Source organism: Cibotium barometz, chromosome 35, assembly GCF_041138505.1.
Source record: "Cibotium barometz isolate CiBa-2024 chromosome 35, ASM4113850v1, whole genome shotgun sequence".
Classification (NCBI taxonomy): domain Eukaryota; kingdom Viridiplantae; phylum Streptophyta; class Polypodiopsida; order Cyatheales; family Cibotiaceae; genus Cibotium; species Cibotium barometz.
In genome coordinates, this window is record NC_141080.1 from 13930218 (window position 1) to 13947104 (window position 16887).

General features: G+C 46.5%; 1 protein-coding gene across 4 annotated transcripts in view; it reads right to left on the minus strand.

The window, feature by feature from the left end:
* Positions 1-16887, minus strand: part of LOC147618180 (small RNA 2'-O-methyltransferase-like) — a 45109-nt gene that overhangs the window by 10455 nt on the left and 17767 nt on the right. For all 4 annotated transcript variants that reach the window (XR_015262064.1, XR_015262065.1, XM_086774595.1 and 1 more), the window contains exons 4-6: positions 5378-5829; positions 4915-5199; positions 3888-4717 (exon numbers count right to left, since the gene is read on the minus strand). Coding sequence is in view for 2 of the 4 variants with exons in the window: in XM_086774595.1 (XP_086630721.1) it covers positions 3888-4717; positions 4915-5199; positions 5378-5829 (1567 nt within the window). In the remaining 2 variants the exon portion in view is untranslated. The remainder of the gene's footprint in view (positions 1-3887; positions 4718-4914; positions 5200-5377; positions 5830-16887) is intronic.

The window sequence follows — 16887 nt, forward strand, 5'->3', positions numbered from 1 at the left end:
ATTATTTGGAATCTTTCATGAATTCGTCGCAAAAACATTGTGGCATACTATCCTGTTGTAAGCTTTTTAAGGGTATGTTCCATTGGAATCTCGACACCCCTTAGAAGTGGCAGGATCTAAAATAAAAAGAAAGGTATTAGACTTTGAGATAATATTGAGAAAAGTATGAGATAAAGACTACCTTCAACCAGCATGCATAGCAAAATTGTTGTGAGTCCTGATCTCTCCTAAAAGTAAAGCACTCTACTTGAAACCTATCGGCTCATGGAGCACAAGGATAGTGAGGAGAGATAGACTTCTAGGGTCAAAAGCATCAAGCTATATATCTCCCTTATAAAGAGATACATACTGTAGTTATAGTGTGTGTTTTCAGTCTTTTATATCTACAGTCAAAGAGACTCCAAGAACCTTATCCAACTTGACTAGTGAAAACATTAAACATGATTATATAACAAATTGTTTACAATAACCATGTTACAAATACTTGGAGCCAGTGATTCCATTAGGTGAAAGAGAATTTTAAGCCTCTGAGCATAAACCACGAAAATACTTTGAGAGAGTAGATCCTATTACATGCATCCATCCAAACGGACATCCAAAAAGTTACCCTGTGTGTGTCTTGCAGGTGTCATAGAATCTACCACGTGTTATAGATGTCACCCAAACTATCTTATGATTTATGAGGTAGAGGGATAGTGGACCCTTGATATAACTTAGGTTTATTATCCTAGTATCCTTCAGGAGTCAAGGAATCAAACATTATCTTGGTTTACATGTATAGAAGACAGTTGTCTATAAAATACTCTCAGGACAATTAGAATACCATAATATATTCAATTTGTCTTCTATCACATAGATAGAAAATAGTATTTGTATCATACTTTCGTATAAAAAGTCACCCTGATCATAAACCAATGAATTTCTATTATCTTCTTACTATAAGAAAGGAAACATAATGAGTCATGTACATCTTTCAAGAACAGTATACAGGTTCAGAACATCTCCTAAGAGCATTTATGCAATTACTCATAAAAACCCGAATGAGAATGGAACATCAGTTCCCTCAAGCAATAATTATAGACCTCGTGTATCAGTTTCCGAGGTCATGTGTATGTAACCCTTTATCTAAGTAATCAAACAACACGTATATATTACACTTCGATTCCTATTTCCGTCCATCGGGGTCCTCATGATAACCATCAATAATTCGACCACAGGGATTATCTCGCCAAAGATAGCAAGATAGCTTATCATACCGAGTCAACCCAGCCAGATCATCTCATTCCATTCCTGGTTAGGCACAGTCACGTATCCTAACTAATCAACCATATATATGAGAGATTTTAGAGCAACCATCAAAGTCAAAAATACTAACCATAGGATTGCCACATGCAACTAAGAAGAGATCAGTCACCATACCGCATATAGTCATTACTCAAAGGCGAATCACATATACAATACCCTGAGAGATATGAGTCACCTTAATATGCGAAGCTTGATATAACGAAAATAACATACATAGCATGCATGCATTTTCGTCAAGTACAAAGTATAAACTATGTGTAGAATGCAACATGCAATAATGAATAAAGAACATAAAACACCTGCCATTAATCCCAGATGAGAACCATATTATCTCAACAGAAACAGCAAGCTATCTTTTCGTAGCAAGTCAACACAGCCAGAGTATCTCATGCCATTCTTAGATAGGCTCAATCACATTGCCTAAGTAATCCATCACATTTATGAGAGATTTCAGGGCATTGACAGTAGAATTACCACATACGAGTTTGAAGTAAAAGCGACCATACAACATATATTCATTACCTAGAGGCGAATCACCAATACATTACCCTGAGAGGTATAAGCCATGCAAAGCCGAAATTATCAAACAGTGCATGCGTGTTCCAAAGAAAAAACTCGTGTGCAGAATACAACATGCAATATGAAACCATCTATCATTAATCCCAGATAAACTAAGAGATGTTCAGTATCTACACTATCAAAGATTGGTAGTACAAAAATTAGATTGAAAGCATACTATGGGCTTCCATTACGTCATTAACGCATACTCGTATGCAGATTAAAATCACATAATGTGTTTAACGCTTATCATAAGAAATAGCGTATTGTTATGATTTACCGGAGAGGAAGAAGCAACCCTGACTGTAGCACGCACAATAGACATGGTGCAATGTGCACATACAAGATTACACAGGCTAAGTGAGAGACAAAGCATTCACCAATTGCCATATTTATGGATGGAAGTGATCCGGTGCCGCAAATAGTTGTAATGAAAGCTTTGTCCCAGGTCGTCCGTTCTTCACAACCCGCCATAGCTAGTTAGAGCGCAGAATAGAGCTCATGTCAATCGTAATTGCCATGAACAGTCTGTTAATCCTAATTTAGCCATGGCCAACTAATAACCAGTGTAAATGGGATGTTAGGGGAGCGAATCGACGCCACATGCAAAGTGTAGTAAAATGATGGAGATAGGTGACCCATTCGTAGGTGTAAATCCGACCCTTTCTATTTTTTCCAAAATCAAAATGATTTTCAAAAAGATCTAGGTGTGCTTAGAAGATAATAAACTGCAAATTTTCCACATTACCAAGTAAAATGTGTGTCAACCATTCAACGATCCAGACTACTAATAAGAAAAATATTTTTCTTTCAAGCGAGTGTTTTTGTGTGTGTGTGTGTGTGTGGGAGAGAGAAGTTTATCAAAGAAAAAGCAGAATGTGTAATTTGTGTGTGTGTGTGTGTGTGTGTGTGTGTGTGTGTGTGTGTGGGAGAGAGAAGTTTATCAAAGAAAAAGCAGAATGTGTAATTTGTGTGTGTGTGTGTGTGTGTGTGTGTGTGTGTGTTATGTAACATATATATATATGTACACACATATGTATAGGTGTGTATGTGCGCGCGTGTGTGTGTGTGTGTGTGTGCGTGTGTGTGCGTGCGCTCACGCATATTTATGTATATGTATACATACATACATATACACACACATATATGTATGTATATGTATGTATGTATGTATGTATACCTAGATGAATCCAGGAACATGCCCAAATCCACCTTTTAGAAATGTGCATGTTATATACTCATGGTAGTCAACCCACAAGACTATATAACTATCAACTCCATTATACATAGTATGGACTAGATACTATGACATCCCCACTAACGTCATCAATGCCCAATAGGGGGTGTAGAACTCTGTATCAAGATATGCTCTCACACACGCACTCCACACACACACACACACACATATAAGAGCATATATTCACACAAAGCCCTTCGTACTGAGTTTCTGTCAAACCTCCAAAGATGCAGGGCAGACTGCATGTATGTATGTATGTATGTACACACAAACACACATGACCATATATTCACACAAAGCCCTTCATACGGGGTTTCTGTTCATATATATATATATGTATGTATGTATGTATACACTACTACTGTTTTTAAGGTTCTAGGGTTTAGACATCCTTTTGATGTTAAACCCTTTTGTACATTTATGATATAATGCAATTTCAACTGGTTTTACAAAAAAAAAAAAAGTGTGTGTATACACATAAATACATATACATATGTATATATATGTATATGTATCTATGTATATGTATACATACATGTATGTATATACATACATACATACATACACACACACACATATATATATATGTATGTATGTATACACACACACACATACATATATAATGTATGTATGTATACAAACATGTATGTATGTATGTATACAAACACACACACACACACATATTTTGTATGTGTTTGTATTTATATTTACATTTTGATTTGTATTTAAATATATCCATCAATCAACTCCCAAAGGAGCCGTACTAACAAATACACTAAAAGCTTACCCATGTTAGACTCTTCAAAACTGCTTATAGCATCTTCATGTGTTGCAAGGACACTTTCAAGAGTGGGTACAGGTAATGAAAGCTGTTCACACCCACCAACTTGCATTCCCGAAACCACATTCTCCAATTCAGCAATTATTCCTCCAATTCCAAGTTCAAATTCAAACTCTTCATGGGCCTCCACTTTGACATCAGTACCATACCCAACAAGCCAGACATCACAAGAGATGGAAACTATAGATCCTGCAGCTAGTGTTTTGTTTGAATCACTTTGACCCCTATCAGATCCTTTGAAGCCCTGATCTTTGGCTATGTGCACCCCATTGACACAAGCCCTGGATGCTGACAAGTCTTTCGACATTGACAAAGATTCCACCCTCTCATGCAACCCGACAGCCTCAGCTAGCTGACCTCTACAAACTCCAGATTTCTGAGGATTCACACACGCTGCGTCAGCTTTCTTTGACAGGAAAAGCAAAGCCTGAAGAGCCGCACTCTGCGCTGCATCATTTCGATTTCTATAGAGACGTTCTGACTCGAATTCTATGATTGTCCCCTCATACACGACCTTTGCCCTGCATTTGTATGAAGTATTACCTGTACCTTCCTTCTCCTTATCATCTGATACCATACCGCCTGAAGCCTTCGTAAAAGAAAAAGAGAACTCGGGATCTGGCAGGCGATGCTGATGACAGAAGTCAATCAACAACAAGCGAGGTAGCTTTCCTCTCCATTGGAATCGGCTGGAAAAAGAGCAAGGCAGCTTTGCAACCAAGATTGCATCCCTTGAAAGCTTATAGTTGCCTTCAGGAGTCCTTCCCAGTAACAGCCTGCATACAAAAACATTGCACGCACTCAGTCAGTGGGCTCTTGCATGCTGGCCATTGAAACACACTGCCCAGAATACTGTGTAACTCTTGACGCGCACACACACACACCCCCTAAATTTTTTTTTTATAAAACCCAAGTACCAATAATATTCAGCACAAGAAAAGAAAAAATTGAAATCATAATGTTCCATAAGCACCTGTAATAGCACGAAAGTGACACATCAACACACGTGAGCTTCCCCTCCGATTTCCAACTGGACCCCACATTAGCCAGAATTGTGTCTCCATGCACTGATAATCCAAGAAGATCACTTGCTCTCTTGTTCCTTGCCGTGCTGTCTTTTCCTGGGAACTTCAATCCACAGAAACCTTCTAAGGTGGCATTCCCATTAGCTACAAACTCTGACAAAGTATTTGTTTCCAGCAATATGTCTGGAATGGCACAGTATAGCCGAGTATCATGGGGAGCCCTAGGGATAGTCCTGCAAAGAGTTGCAATCGTCACATGTTCTTCCTTTATAAATGCACTATAAGGTATGAACACAATACAGCGATAAACTTGTCCATCCTGCCCTTGCCTGTTTGGATATTGTACGATGCTGCCCAGAAGGGAGCATGAGTTTGAACCTCGCAAACTAGCATGGGAAAGGCATGTAATACCTTGATATTATGATGCCAGGTCCATCTTCAAGTCCAAGCTTCTTAGATAATACATCCATATAGTATCCATTTGGCTCCAATTCAATCTCCATGGTCGTGACCATTGCATCCTCAAAGGAAGGTATGTAGACAGCTTGAAACTTGGGACAAGCTTCTCCTTGGACTTCTGAGCTAAGAAACTCTGCTTGGAATTGAGAAGAGAATGGCTCCATCCTTTTGATGAGGAATCCTTTCTCACATGTGACCAACGGGGACCTTTTTGCCGCTTCCCACACCATGGCCACTGCGAACACAGGATCACTATCTGAAGATGCATGTAACGACTTGCAAAGTGAGCTAATCCTGTGGTCCAATGCAGCCAATGCTGCCACGGGCACTGTCCCGGATCTTTCATCTTTCCTTCTCATTGCTGCTCTAAAATGCTCCTTTAGAGGCTGGCAGCTCATCACAACCTGCATGGGCGATAAACAGAAGCATTTGAGATTCAGAACTTCAAAAACTTGATGATTTTTCTCAAATAGCAACAATACAAAAGAATAGATTGCCTAGCGTGCAGCCAGCACCTGATGGAGACTTTGACATGTGATACCCAGGAGGATTACCAACTTGCCGATAACGAGGTGACATTGCAGTAATTATGCCTCGGTGTGAGAGCTGCAGCTCTCCATGAAACTAGAAAGCACCCCACCCACCCCTCTTTTGCCTTCCTTCCCTCCATTTCACCTACCTTCTTTCAAGGTTAGCTCTGTACTTCACCTGGTAGCTGCAAGCATTTTCTGGTCTTACCCTATTAGAAAGGACTCTATGGCAGCCATTTTTGGAAGCCGATCTTCATATTGGTCTGAAATTTTTTCGCAGCAAAGTCCCATAGTAACATGAAAACCCATTTTGTCCCCTACGAAACCTATGAAACGTTTTCAAACAAGACGAAACTTCTGAGCAGAAACCCCGTTTTGCAAAACCTTGATTTTTTAAGGGGGGAGATTTTCCAAGGTTTTTCGTCCAAGAGAGACGAAACAAAACAGAACAAAACAAAACCCTTCAAATGACAAAATTGCTGAAATGTTTCTTGTGACTATGGAGAAGACTCACATGGGGCCAGATTCAGGACCTCCTCCAACCCACTTTCATTGGCGAGTAAGGATGCATCACGCACCCATATTCAATTCCTTAGGAACAACTACACTAAGTTCAAGTTAGACACTACCTCCCTCGTGTAAACCAAGCCCCATTGGCAATTGCAAACCCCAGTGCCCACGCATACTTCCCTTGATGAAGGCACTGTTAGAAGTCATCTCCTGTCTAGTTTTATACACCAGGGCCTTTGTTGTGGGTGTGCCCGCCCTTATGAGGTGTTTTATCATTTTTCCCCACTCTCCCCATTTTTCCCCTATTTTTCCTATTTTTTCTGTGGCTTGGGAGGCAGCCCATGTGCTGGCCGACTGCTGAACTGGTCCACGAATGAGGTGGCCGACTGCTGATGATCTGGCCGACTAGAGATGTGCTGGTCGTGGAGTTTCAGGGCCAGTCGGCTGCCCTACAGCAGGCCGACTGCTGATGTGGGGGCATATAAATAGGCCCCCAGCCCCCTTGCCACTTGTGTACCATACCCGGGATCTTCTTGTGTATATAGAGCAGAGTTACACGCCTACATCTCTCTCTCTCTCTTGTGCTGTATTTTTCTGCATGCGTTTTTGCTCGTGTTCCCAGATCTGGTCATCATCTCCGCTACGTATTCTGACATGGTATCAGAGCCTAGGCTCTAGCTAGTTCTTGGGATTTGTGTGAGCAAGAGGGGGACTGTTGTGTTGCTGATTGGTGGACTGTTTGGGACTGTTCGGGAAGAGGAGAAGCAAGAAAACGGCGGGCTGATTTGCTGGACAGCCACTTGCAGGTATTAGTTCTTCTTTGTTCCCACCCACCCACCCTTTTCAGAGTACATACCCGCAATGGCAGATCTGTTTGAGATGGCCGAGAGACATGTGAAGATCCCGACACTCCCCACGTTCCCGGTGGACCGTCAGTTGGACGGGAGCAACTACGGCATATGGAAGGTTATGATGGAATCTGTTCTGGAGTCTTACGACCTCGCTGATTTCGTCGTTGTTGGTGTTCCACGGCCGGAAGTAGAGGAAGGGGAGTTACCGTCGACCCGAAAGGACCGGGAGGCTCAGACACAGATGTGGGATCGTGTCAACACCAGGGTCCATTCGTTTATTTTCCTCAATTGCACACCCCAGGTAATCAATCATGTAAAGCATATGACGCTGGCCAGAGGTATATGGCAGCATTTGGCCTCTCTTTACAACAGGGTATCGCCCATGAAGAGGATTTCCTTGGAAGTACAGATACGGGTTATGAACCCTGCAAAGTCGTCGACGATGGGGGAGCATATTAACAAGCTGCAGGCTCTGCAGCAGGAAGTTCTTCAGGCTGGGAAGGAGATATCGTCAGAGGACATGGCCATCACGTTGCTGTCACATTTGCCCTCTTCGTACTCAGCATTTTACTCGTCTTTGATTACCAGTGGCAGGCTCAGCACCATCACGTGGGAGGAGCTTGTGCCCATGGTCCTGGACCAGGAGGAATGATTCTCGAACCCTCCTCAGGGTGGAAGTTCGGAGGCCTTAACTGGCCAACGGTCGAAAGGCCGTAACTCGGACAAAGGGAAGGCTTTATCGGAGAAGTCTTCTGAGAAGAAGTCTGTTACTGACCGCGAGAAACTAAAGGCAGAAAGGACCTGTAATGATTGTGGCGAGAAAGGCCACTATTGGAGGCAGTGTCCCAAGCGGAAGACCGAGAAGGGTGAAGATTCCTCAGTAGCAATCATGAAGACTCCGGCTTTTGTGCACCTGGAGGTGGTGGACACCGATGTTTCATTTTCTTCAGGCAACGAGCAGATTGGAGGATTCTCCGCAACGGATACTCGGGAGTGGATTCTAGACAGTGGTGCTTCCAGGCACATGACTCCTTCCCGTTCCGGTTTACAGGATCTCTACGGTGTTCTGGTCATATTCTTACTGGGGATACGTCCACTATCCCAGTTCACAGTGAGGGCAGGATGGAGATAGTTCCCGATGGCAGAGGGGGGAAGCATTCCTCCCAGGTGTTGTATGTTCCGTCACTTGGTTTCATCTGTTGTCAGTGCATCACGTTTGCAAGACTGGCATACGGGTGGAGTTTGATGAGCATTTTGTTGCTCTCCGGGACAAAGCAACAGGCCAAGTGGTTTGGGAAGGCGGAGTGGAGAATGGAGTTTACAAGCTTTCAGCACTCTCTCTCCCAGGTCCTCAGGTTTGTGATGAGTGGCAGTCTGGTAATGGCCACTTAAGTGTGGATACGCTGCAGGTGCAGGCTTTCCGAGACCAGATGGTGGATAGCTTGCCAGTAGATGGCAGCAGTTGGCAGGAACTCTCCAGTACTGATGTTGGTAATTCTTATGTTCGTCAGTCAAAGGAAACTGAACAGGTAGCTTATGCTCTGATGTCTCGTAGTATTCGGGACAAAGAACCTCCGGTAGATGAGGATGTTCTTTCCACGGGGACCTTTCGGAAAGCCAGGCAGGTGGCAGGTGATTACTTGCAGAAGGAGGTGGTTTCTCCAAGCTTTGTGGTTCCGGATTTTGAGGGGGTGGTTGACAGGTTTTAGAAGGCCTTGCGTGGTCTTGATCAGGTTTCCAGGACTTGTTTTTGCACCATAACAGGTGTTGATCCTTGTGAGCAGTGTGATGCCTCTTTGACTCAGAAGCAAAATGGTTCATTGATCTGGTTGATGGACACCAGATTGGACGGGAGCTTCCTGATGAGGCGGTTGAGCTCATGGTTGCGGATGACTCTTTGGGAGGCAGGATTGCGTTTCCTGTGGTTTCTGCGGCATGCGAAGGATCATGGACTCTTGTACACAGGAGGGGGATTGTTGGATGGAGTCCGACTCCACGGTTGGAGTGACTCAGTTTGGGGAGGAGATCCGGACACGAGATCTACTTCAGGCCCAGGAGCAGTTTTATGGAGTAGTGAGAAGCAGTCATCTTTTGCCTTGTCGAGCACAGAGGCAGAGTACCGAGCTGCTTGTGATGCTGCTTGTGAGGTGGTGAGGATGCAGAGGTTGCAGTGCAGGATTGGGCTTCCACTGGAGGAACCTATGGTCATCCAAAGGCACTTTGTTCGTGAACAGATTGTTGCTGATGACATCTTGCTAGAGTTCTGTTCGACGGAGGACAGTACGGTGGACCTCTTCACAAAGTCGCTCTCTCAGGATTTGCTCAGGTGGCACCCCAGCTCCCTGTGGTTGGTTTCACAGCCAGGAGCTGAGAGGGGGTGTTAGAAGTCATCTCCTGTCTAGTTTTATACACCAGGGTCTTTGTTGTGGGTGTGCCCGCCCTTACGAGGTGTTTTATCATTTTTCCCCACTCTCCGCATTTTTTTCCTATTTTTCCTATTTATTCTGTGGCTTGGGAGGCAGCCCATGTGCTGGTGGCCAACTGCTGAACTGGTCCACGACTCCATCTATGAGGTGGCCGACTGCTGATGATCTGGTCGACTGGAGATGTGCTGGTCGTGGAGTTTCAGGGCCAGTCGGCTACCCTACAACAGGCCGACTGCTGATGTGGGGGCATATAAATAGGCCCCCAGTCCCCTTGCCACTTGTGTATCATACCCGAGATCTTCTTGTGTATATAGAGCAGAGTTACACGCCTACATCTCTCTCTCTCTTGCGCTTTATTTTTCTGCATGCGTTTTTGCTCTTGTGTTCCCAGATCTCGTCATCATCTCCGCTGCGTATTCTGACAGGCACAGATTCTCACCCAACTCTGACCCACTAGCGGCCACAATAGACTTCCTGGTCACAATATGTTTCCTAGGCATGCCCAAGGAGTACCACGGCTCCTCTCAAAGATTACGCGCTTCCTTGGCCATGTGCTTGAGATCTCCCATACTCCTATGGCCTCTCTGGAGGTAACTGTCCAAGTACGGTGCTAGCAAAGCAATTAGCATACTCACTTAGAAAGTTAATCTTGTCCTGATCTATGGGAGTCACAGAATAATGTTCAACATTATCCGTTACAAAAACCAAGTAAGAACAAGCTGATTTCTTTATTGCTTTAGAAATGGAAATATGGTTTACAACTGGTATGGTACTCCCCGTGGTACCTGCATCTATGCAAATTTCCCTACCCTATGAGTAAAATCACTTTCTTCTCCTTATGTAGAATCTTGGGATCCAAACGATAATCCCAAGGCATCCAGTAAGCATGCTACCAAAAAGTCTTCATGGTCCAAATAGCCATGAATCTGTATACGAAGCTTCCCCATGATGGGAGTAACTTTAACCTCTTTGCCCTCAAAGGCAGCATCTCCATGAAAATCCATACCCGTCTCCTCGGGCTTTAACCCAGGAGCGGTAGCCATCTGAATAGATATAAAATTATCCGTAGAGGCATTATCAGATGACAGACTACATATACAGGCAGTAGGAACTTGCAACCGTGGCGCAGCACAGATGGTGGTGATGGCCCAAGTGTAGATTCAAAGTGGTAGGTGAGGGAGGAGTTGGTGATGGGGGCGGAGTGGGTATGTGAGGAGGCGTACAGGACTGTAAGGGAAAGAGAGGAAGGGTGCTGGTGCTAGGTGGGGGTGGGGGTGGGGGTGGGGGTGCTTGGGTGTTTGTGCTCGGGTGAGATGAGCTAGGAGGAGGGGGTTGATGCGGGGGAGATGAGGGTGGGGGTTGCAGATGGGGATGGGGATGGGGATGGGTGCCCGCGGTTGTCGTCGTCGTCGTCGTCGTCTTCATCAAAGGAGGTGTTGTCGGTGCTTTTGGAGGGATGTGGCCGCAATATTTCCATGTGGGCTGGAACATATGGAGTGCAGCTCTTTATGCAGGTACTCTGCCCAGTTGACAGGGGTGCCTTGGTGGACCCTAGCGAGCCCACTCCATCCCGTCCTTGGTGGTGGTGCCTTGGTAGGTTCCGCGAGCCAAACAGGTGGCGTTGGTCAGTCGCACGTACGGCTGGTCCATCCGCGGGAGGCGTAGGGCTTTGTGGACCACGTCGAGACTCAGGTGGACGGTCTGGGTTTGGCCTATAGCATCCAGCACATGTCCAGTGGTAGCATTCGTGTTGTAGGTCAGTGAAATAAAGGCAATTGAAGAGATCGGGGCCCCAAGGTGGGCAACCCGCCGAGCCCAATCTGCTCCAGGCGGGCAATAATAGTTGGATCTGCGACAACTTTGTAGCAAGGCCTTGTGTAATAAAGGAGCTTGTGCTCCACCTTATGATTGTTTTTCATAAGGCTGTGGACAGTGTGTTCACTCACCTATTTCATCAATGTTTCCCCGAGGTGAGACAGTTGTGGGTGCCGGCCATATTCTTCAAAGCGCTCCCCAGCTAGATGCTTCTTCTTCTGCGGAGTGTGGGTGAGGACCTCTAAGGAGGAGTTTGAGTGTTTGGCCATTGGGTGGAGGAAAGGAGGCAGGAAGGTGCAAGCTCAAGACAAAAATTGGCAGGGGTTTGGCTAGGGAGAGAACAAAGAGTGAGGAAAATGAAGTGGTGGGTCCCTTTTTATAGTTTTGCAGGAAGGACACGACTGTGACAAAGTTTGGTACAGGCGTGGCATCTCCAGGGTATGGCCGAGGCTTGAAGTTGTACGGCCGTGGCTTCAGATTGGTACGGCCGTGGCATATGGGATATAGAATGGTACGACCGTGGCTTTTGGTTGGTACAGCCGTGGCGGCTTCTTCTTTTTTTAGGCACCCTGCTAACAGGTTTTGTACCCCGGTCTATGTAGCCAACACCCCATTGCGGGTTTTGTACTGACTCTGTTACCTAGTTTGCCAAAGTTAAAAGATGGTTTCAATTGGGTGATGGCGCGGTTGGTATATCCCTTGGGAGTTCAAAGGCTTTCAAGGAGGGAGCAGCTGAGGGTGGAGAGGCCAAGGGTTGAGTGGGCGTACATTCAAGGAGCCGGATAATGAGGGGTGGGGGAGTAGCCGATGTCACGTGCATCCCGCACTTGGATGCCACGTAGACATTCTGTACAGAAGGTGCAGGACCTGGGATGGTGAACTGGTCCCATGTGAGCCCAGTCCGGGACGAGTCAGCCAGGGATCCATCTCAGTCGTCCGAGGTCAGGTGTGCATTGTCCTGCACATGAGTCCAAGGTCAGGTGTGCATTGTCCTGCACATGAAGCAGTGCCAGTCCGCGCTGTGAGTCTCCCTCTGGAATGATGTCAGATGTGCTGTGTATCTGGTTTGCAACTGGATGCCAGGCCTCTGTAGGCATGTAGGTTGCATGTAGAGATGGGGCCAGCCCATAGGGCTACCCCAGTGTAGGTGTTTGCATTGGCATAATTAGTATGGGCATGGGGGAGGCATAGAACCACCCCCAAGGGGCCAGGAGGGCCCAAGACTATGCCCACCAGCCAAGGCAAGGGCTGGAGGGGCAGTCGGCCAGCTCCAGACCCTCTGGACAGGCAGCCGACAGAGGGTATAAGCCCTGGACAGAAGGCGGCCAGGTGTGGGGGGCAGTCCCACACCTATGCGTTGAATGCCCAGCAGCCAGGAGGCTGTCCAGGGGTCATGCGCAGGCTGGACAGGCTCCAAACAGGTGTGAAAAACACTTTATTAAAGTGTGAACACATTTAATTACAAGACTCAGTCGTGGGTCTTCAGTAAACCAGCCGACTGCATGTTTTGGGAAGTATAAAAGCCCAGCCCATAGTTTCATTAGAAGCATCTCACAATTCACCAAGAGCCTCAAGCATTCAAGGGCCAGGACAGCCAAGGGTTTGCTAAAGCTAAGGGGTGAAGGACTGAAGGTCAAGGGCAGGTTTTCCAGCCAAGAAAAGGTCAAGTACTTTGTATTTGTTTTCAGATTTACATCATTCTAATAAAGCAAATACACCATCCGTGGTGGGGGCCCTACAGAGGGTAATTGGGACCCAATACTCTGTCCTTCTCCATCTCCCCCTTCTCTCTCTATTTTTCTGCACATCGTCTTTCAGTTGTGCGTTAATTCCGTCGCGAAAAGAGTGCTGTTTTCTGAGTTTTGAAGTACCGATCCTTCTCCGAAGCTTCCGCATATTACAGAGCCGAAGTCGAGGGTATATAATGGTTAGGGACCATGGGCTTCGGTTGGAGGGACAAGGGTGCTTCGTGAAGTTTTTGTTTCCCTTTTGCCTTTGCAGTAGTAGCGGCGGAGGCCACTTTGGACTTCCATTGAAATGTTGTAACCGCGGGATGACAAGAGTAGGAAGGGGGAACCTTGGGGGTTTGGGGACCCAAATTTGGCGATTGCCTTGATAGTAGTTTTGAGCTTGAAGCAAAGGCTTGGGAATCCACTCGTAAATTGTCGTTGGGCAAGGCCTAGGGTGTGGGCGAGGATGGTTTGGCCTTGAATCGTGTTTGGGCTAGTGATTGTCCTATACCCTGTGTGCTTGGGGTTGCCGAATGGGTTGCCTTTGAGACGGACAAGGAGCTGGTGTTGCCGGTATATAAGTATGGGGGGTGTGGATCGGCGGAGGATCCACAGAGTAATGGTACCTTCATAATACCCTTGGGCCATGAGAAGTTTCTTAGGTATCCACTGGCGAGAGTGCGTGCCCTGTGTGTGTCGGTTAGATTTGTTAGTAGGGTTGGTGTTGTTAGTTTTATTTTGGGGGGGGGGGGGGGGGGGAGAGATGTCAGCAGCGATGGTGGCATTGGAGAGGTCGGATTGGGCTACTGCAGAGTTGGGTAAGACCCAAACGTCAATTTGTCTCCAATGAGGAGGGTAAGTGGGTTTTCACATAGCAAGCCCACAGGCAACCCCATGAAGGGACTTCTAACGATGATGCAAGAGGGCATGCAGCTCAAGCAAGTGATGTGAGAGGGCATGCAACCCGCGCAGATGTCATGAGAGGGCATGCAACCCGAGGGGATGATGTACATCGGCATGCAGCCCGTGCAGATGAACAAGGGTATTCAGCGCACATGGAAGATGAGGAAGACCTAAATGAATTGTCAGTAACATCCGCACCCTCTAGATATGTACCAGCACCAAGAGTTCCATCTCGAGTTGAGAGCTACCCTCTAGATATGTACCAGCTCTGAGAGTTCCATCTCGAGTTGAGAGCTTTGCTTGGGGAAACAGCCCTAGACCTGGGCATCGCCGTCATCATAGACATATCGAAGGAGATGACGAACATGCGCATCGAGATGCTTGGCATAGCAAGAAGGCCAGAGAATTCAAGTCGAGGGACAAGGACATAAAGTTTGAGAGCTATAATGGAAAGTTGGATGCCACCAAGTCACTTGCATTCATAAGGCAATTCGAAATAGCCTTCTACACAGAGGATTTCACACAGAAGTCCATGCTCAGGCATGTGGGAATGCATCTAAAAGAAACTGCGAGTGGTTGGTGGATGACAAAGCTTATGGACGAAATGGTTGCTCGTTCTTGGAGAATCATTAAGGAGCAATTTTATGATCAGTTTCTTCCACCCAACTTTGGAAAAGATGTATGGGAATGGGATTGGTTGACACAGGATGAAGGGGAATCCGCTTCTTCGTATGTTTCAAAATTCTGGCGGGTTCTTCTCAAGGTCACACCCTTCATGACTATCAGTGAGGATAAGAAGAAAAGGAAGTTCAAGTCGGGATTGCATCGAATCATCCATAAGAGCTTGGCAGTCTTTCCTTATAGCACTTTACAAGAGCTGATATATTCAGCCACTGTTTTGGAGGACTGCATGGCAAGGGTACATCAAAAAGGCAAGAATTCAGCTCTTATAAAGGAAAATTCAGAGCTGGAAATGAGCAGAAAAAGGGTGGACAGCCACCTAAATATGTGCCTAGTGAGTCCAAGGATGTAAAAGGGGGCTCTGAAAAGAAGCCGGGAGGCAAGAAGGATGACACCAAAATTTATGATGAAAGAGGGAAAATGTTTCTTATGTGGCAGTAAGGATCATATGAAGTCTCAATCCCCTCAGAATGCCAAGAAGTCTAATGTGCAGGATGCAAAACTAAGTGTAAATGTCATACCTAATGTACAGGGGAATACTGCACCTGAACCTAAGAGTAGACTTTAATGCAAGGCTTGGGGTAAATTGAAGGATCAAACTGCCTTGTTTCTTTTTGACTAATAAGCTCACGGGCCAAGTGGGAGAAGCCCTGGGCGAAGTCCAGCACTTCCCATGTGATGAACAAACGCCTTTGAAGTATGCTTCATGTGAGCGGAAGCTCCCTGTGCGCGCCTAGCGAACGGTTTCCAATGTGTTTCTCTGGGAGGAGGCAGGGGAGGGGGAGGATGGGCCAGATTCTAAGTAGTGAGAAGGGAATGCAAAGGAGCCCGCGGGTGGTGGGGTTTCGTATAAGTTTTGCTCAAAAAAGGCCTTGCGTTGCACTTCCTCCTCCGCAGCCTTACGGTGGGCTTCAGCGGCAAGCTCCTCAGTGTCTCGGCCAAAGCTGGATTTGGGGGGAACCTGCTCCTACGACTGTGGGTCTGGGTGATGGCGCTTTGGGGGTGGAGAGGTGGGAGAGGATCCAGGGGGAGGGAGAGAGGTTGTCACTGCACTTGGCCCCTCCAGCTGAATGGCCTTGGGGAGTTCGGCCCATCCTGCGACATGGTACAGTACCTTGGTGAGCAAGGACGCGGTCGCAAGCTTTCCATGTGGGTTAGCACATATGGAGTGCAGCTCTTTATGCAGGTACTCTGCCCAGTTGACGGGGGTGCCTTGGACCCTGGCGAGTGTAGAGGCTGCATTTGCTAAATCGATCAGTCCATCTGGAGGTTAGCAAAAAGGACAAGGCCCTGGCCGACATGACAAGCTCCTCCTTGGTAATGTTGGCCCACTCCACCCGGTCCTTGGTAGCAGTGCCTTGGTAGGTTCCGCGAGCCAAACAGGTGGCGTTGGTCAATTGCACGTTCCGCGAGACGTGCAAGGTTTCGTGGACCATGTCGAGACTCACGTGGACAATCTGGGTCTAGCCTCTAGCATCCAGCACATGTCCAATGGCAACATTTGTGTCGTAGGTCTCGATGAAATAGATGCAATTGAAGAGATCGGGACCCCAAGGTTCCAAGGTCGACAGCCCGCCAAGCCCAATCTGCTCCAGGCAGGTGACAAAAGCTAAATCTGCGACAGCTCTGTAGCAAGGCCCTGTGTAATAAAGGAGCAAGGCCCTGTGTAATAAAGGAGCTTGTGCTCCACCTTATGATTGTTTTTCATAAGGATGTGGACAGTGTGTCCACTCACTTGTTTCATCAATGTCTCCCCAAGGTGAGACAATTGTGTGAGGTGCCGGCCATATTCTTCAAAGTGCCCCCTAGCTAGACGCTTCTTCTTCTGTGTAGTGTGGGCGAGGACCTCTAGGGAGGAGTCTGAGTGTTCCGCCATTGGATGGAGGATAGGAGGCAAGAAGGTGCAAGCCCAAAAAAAAATTGGCAAGGGTTTGACTAGGGAGAGAGCAAAGAGTGAGGAAAATGAATTGGTGGGCCCCTTTTTATAAATTTGCAAGAAGGACATGGCCGTGACAA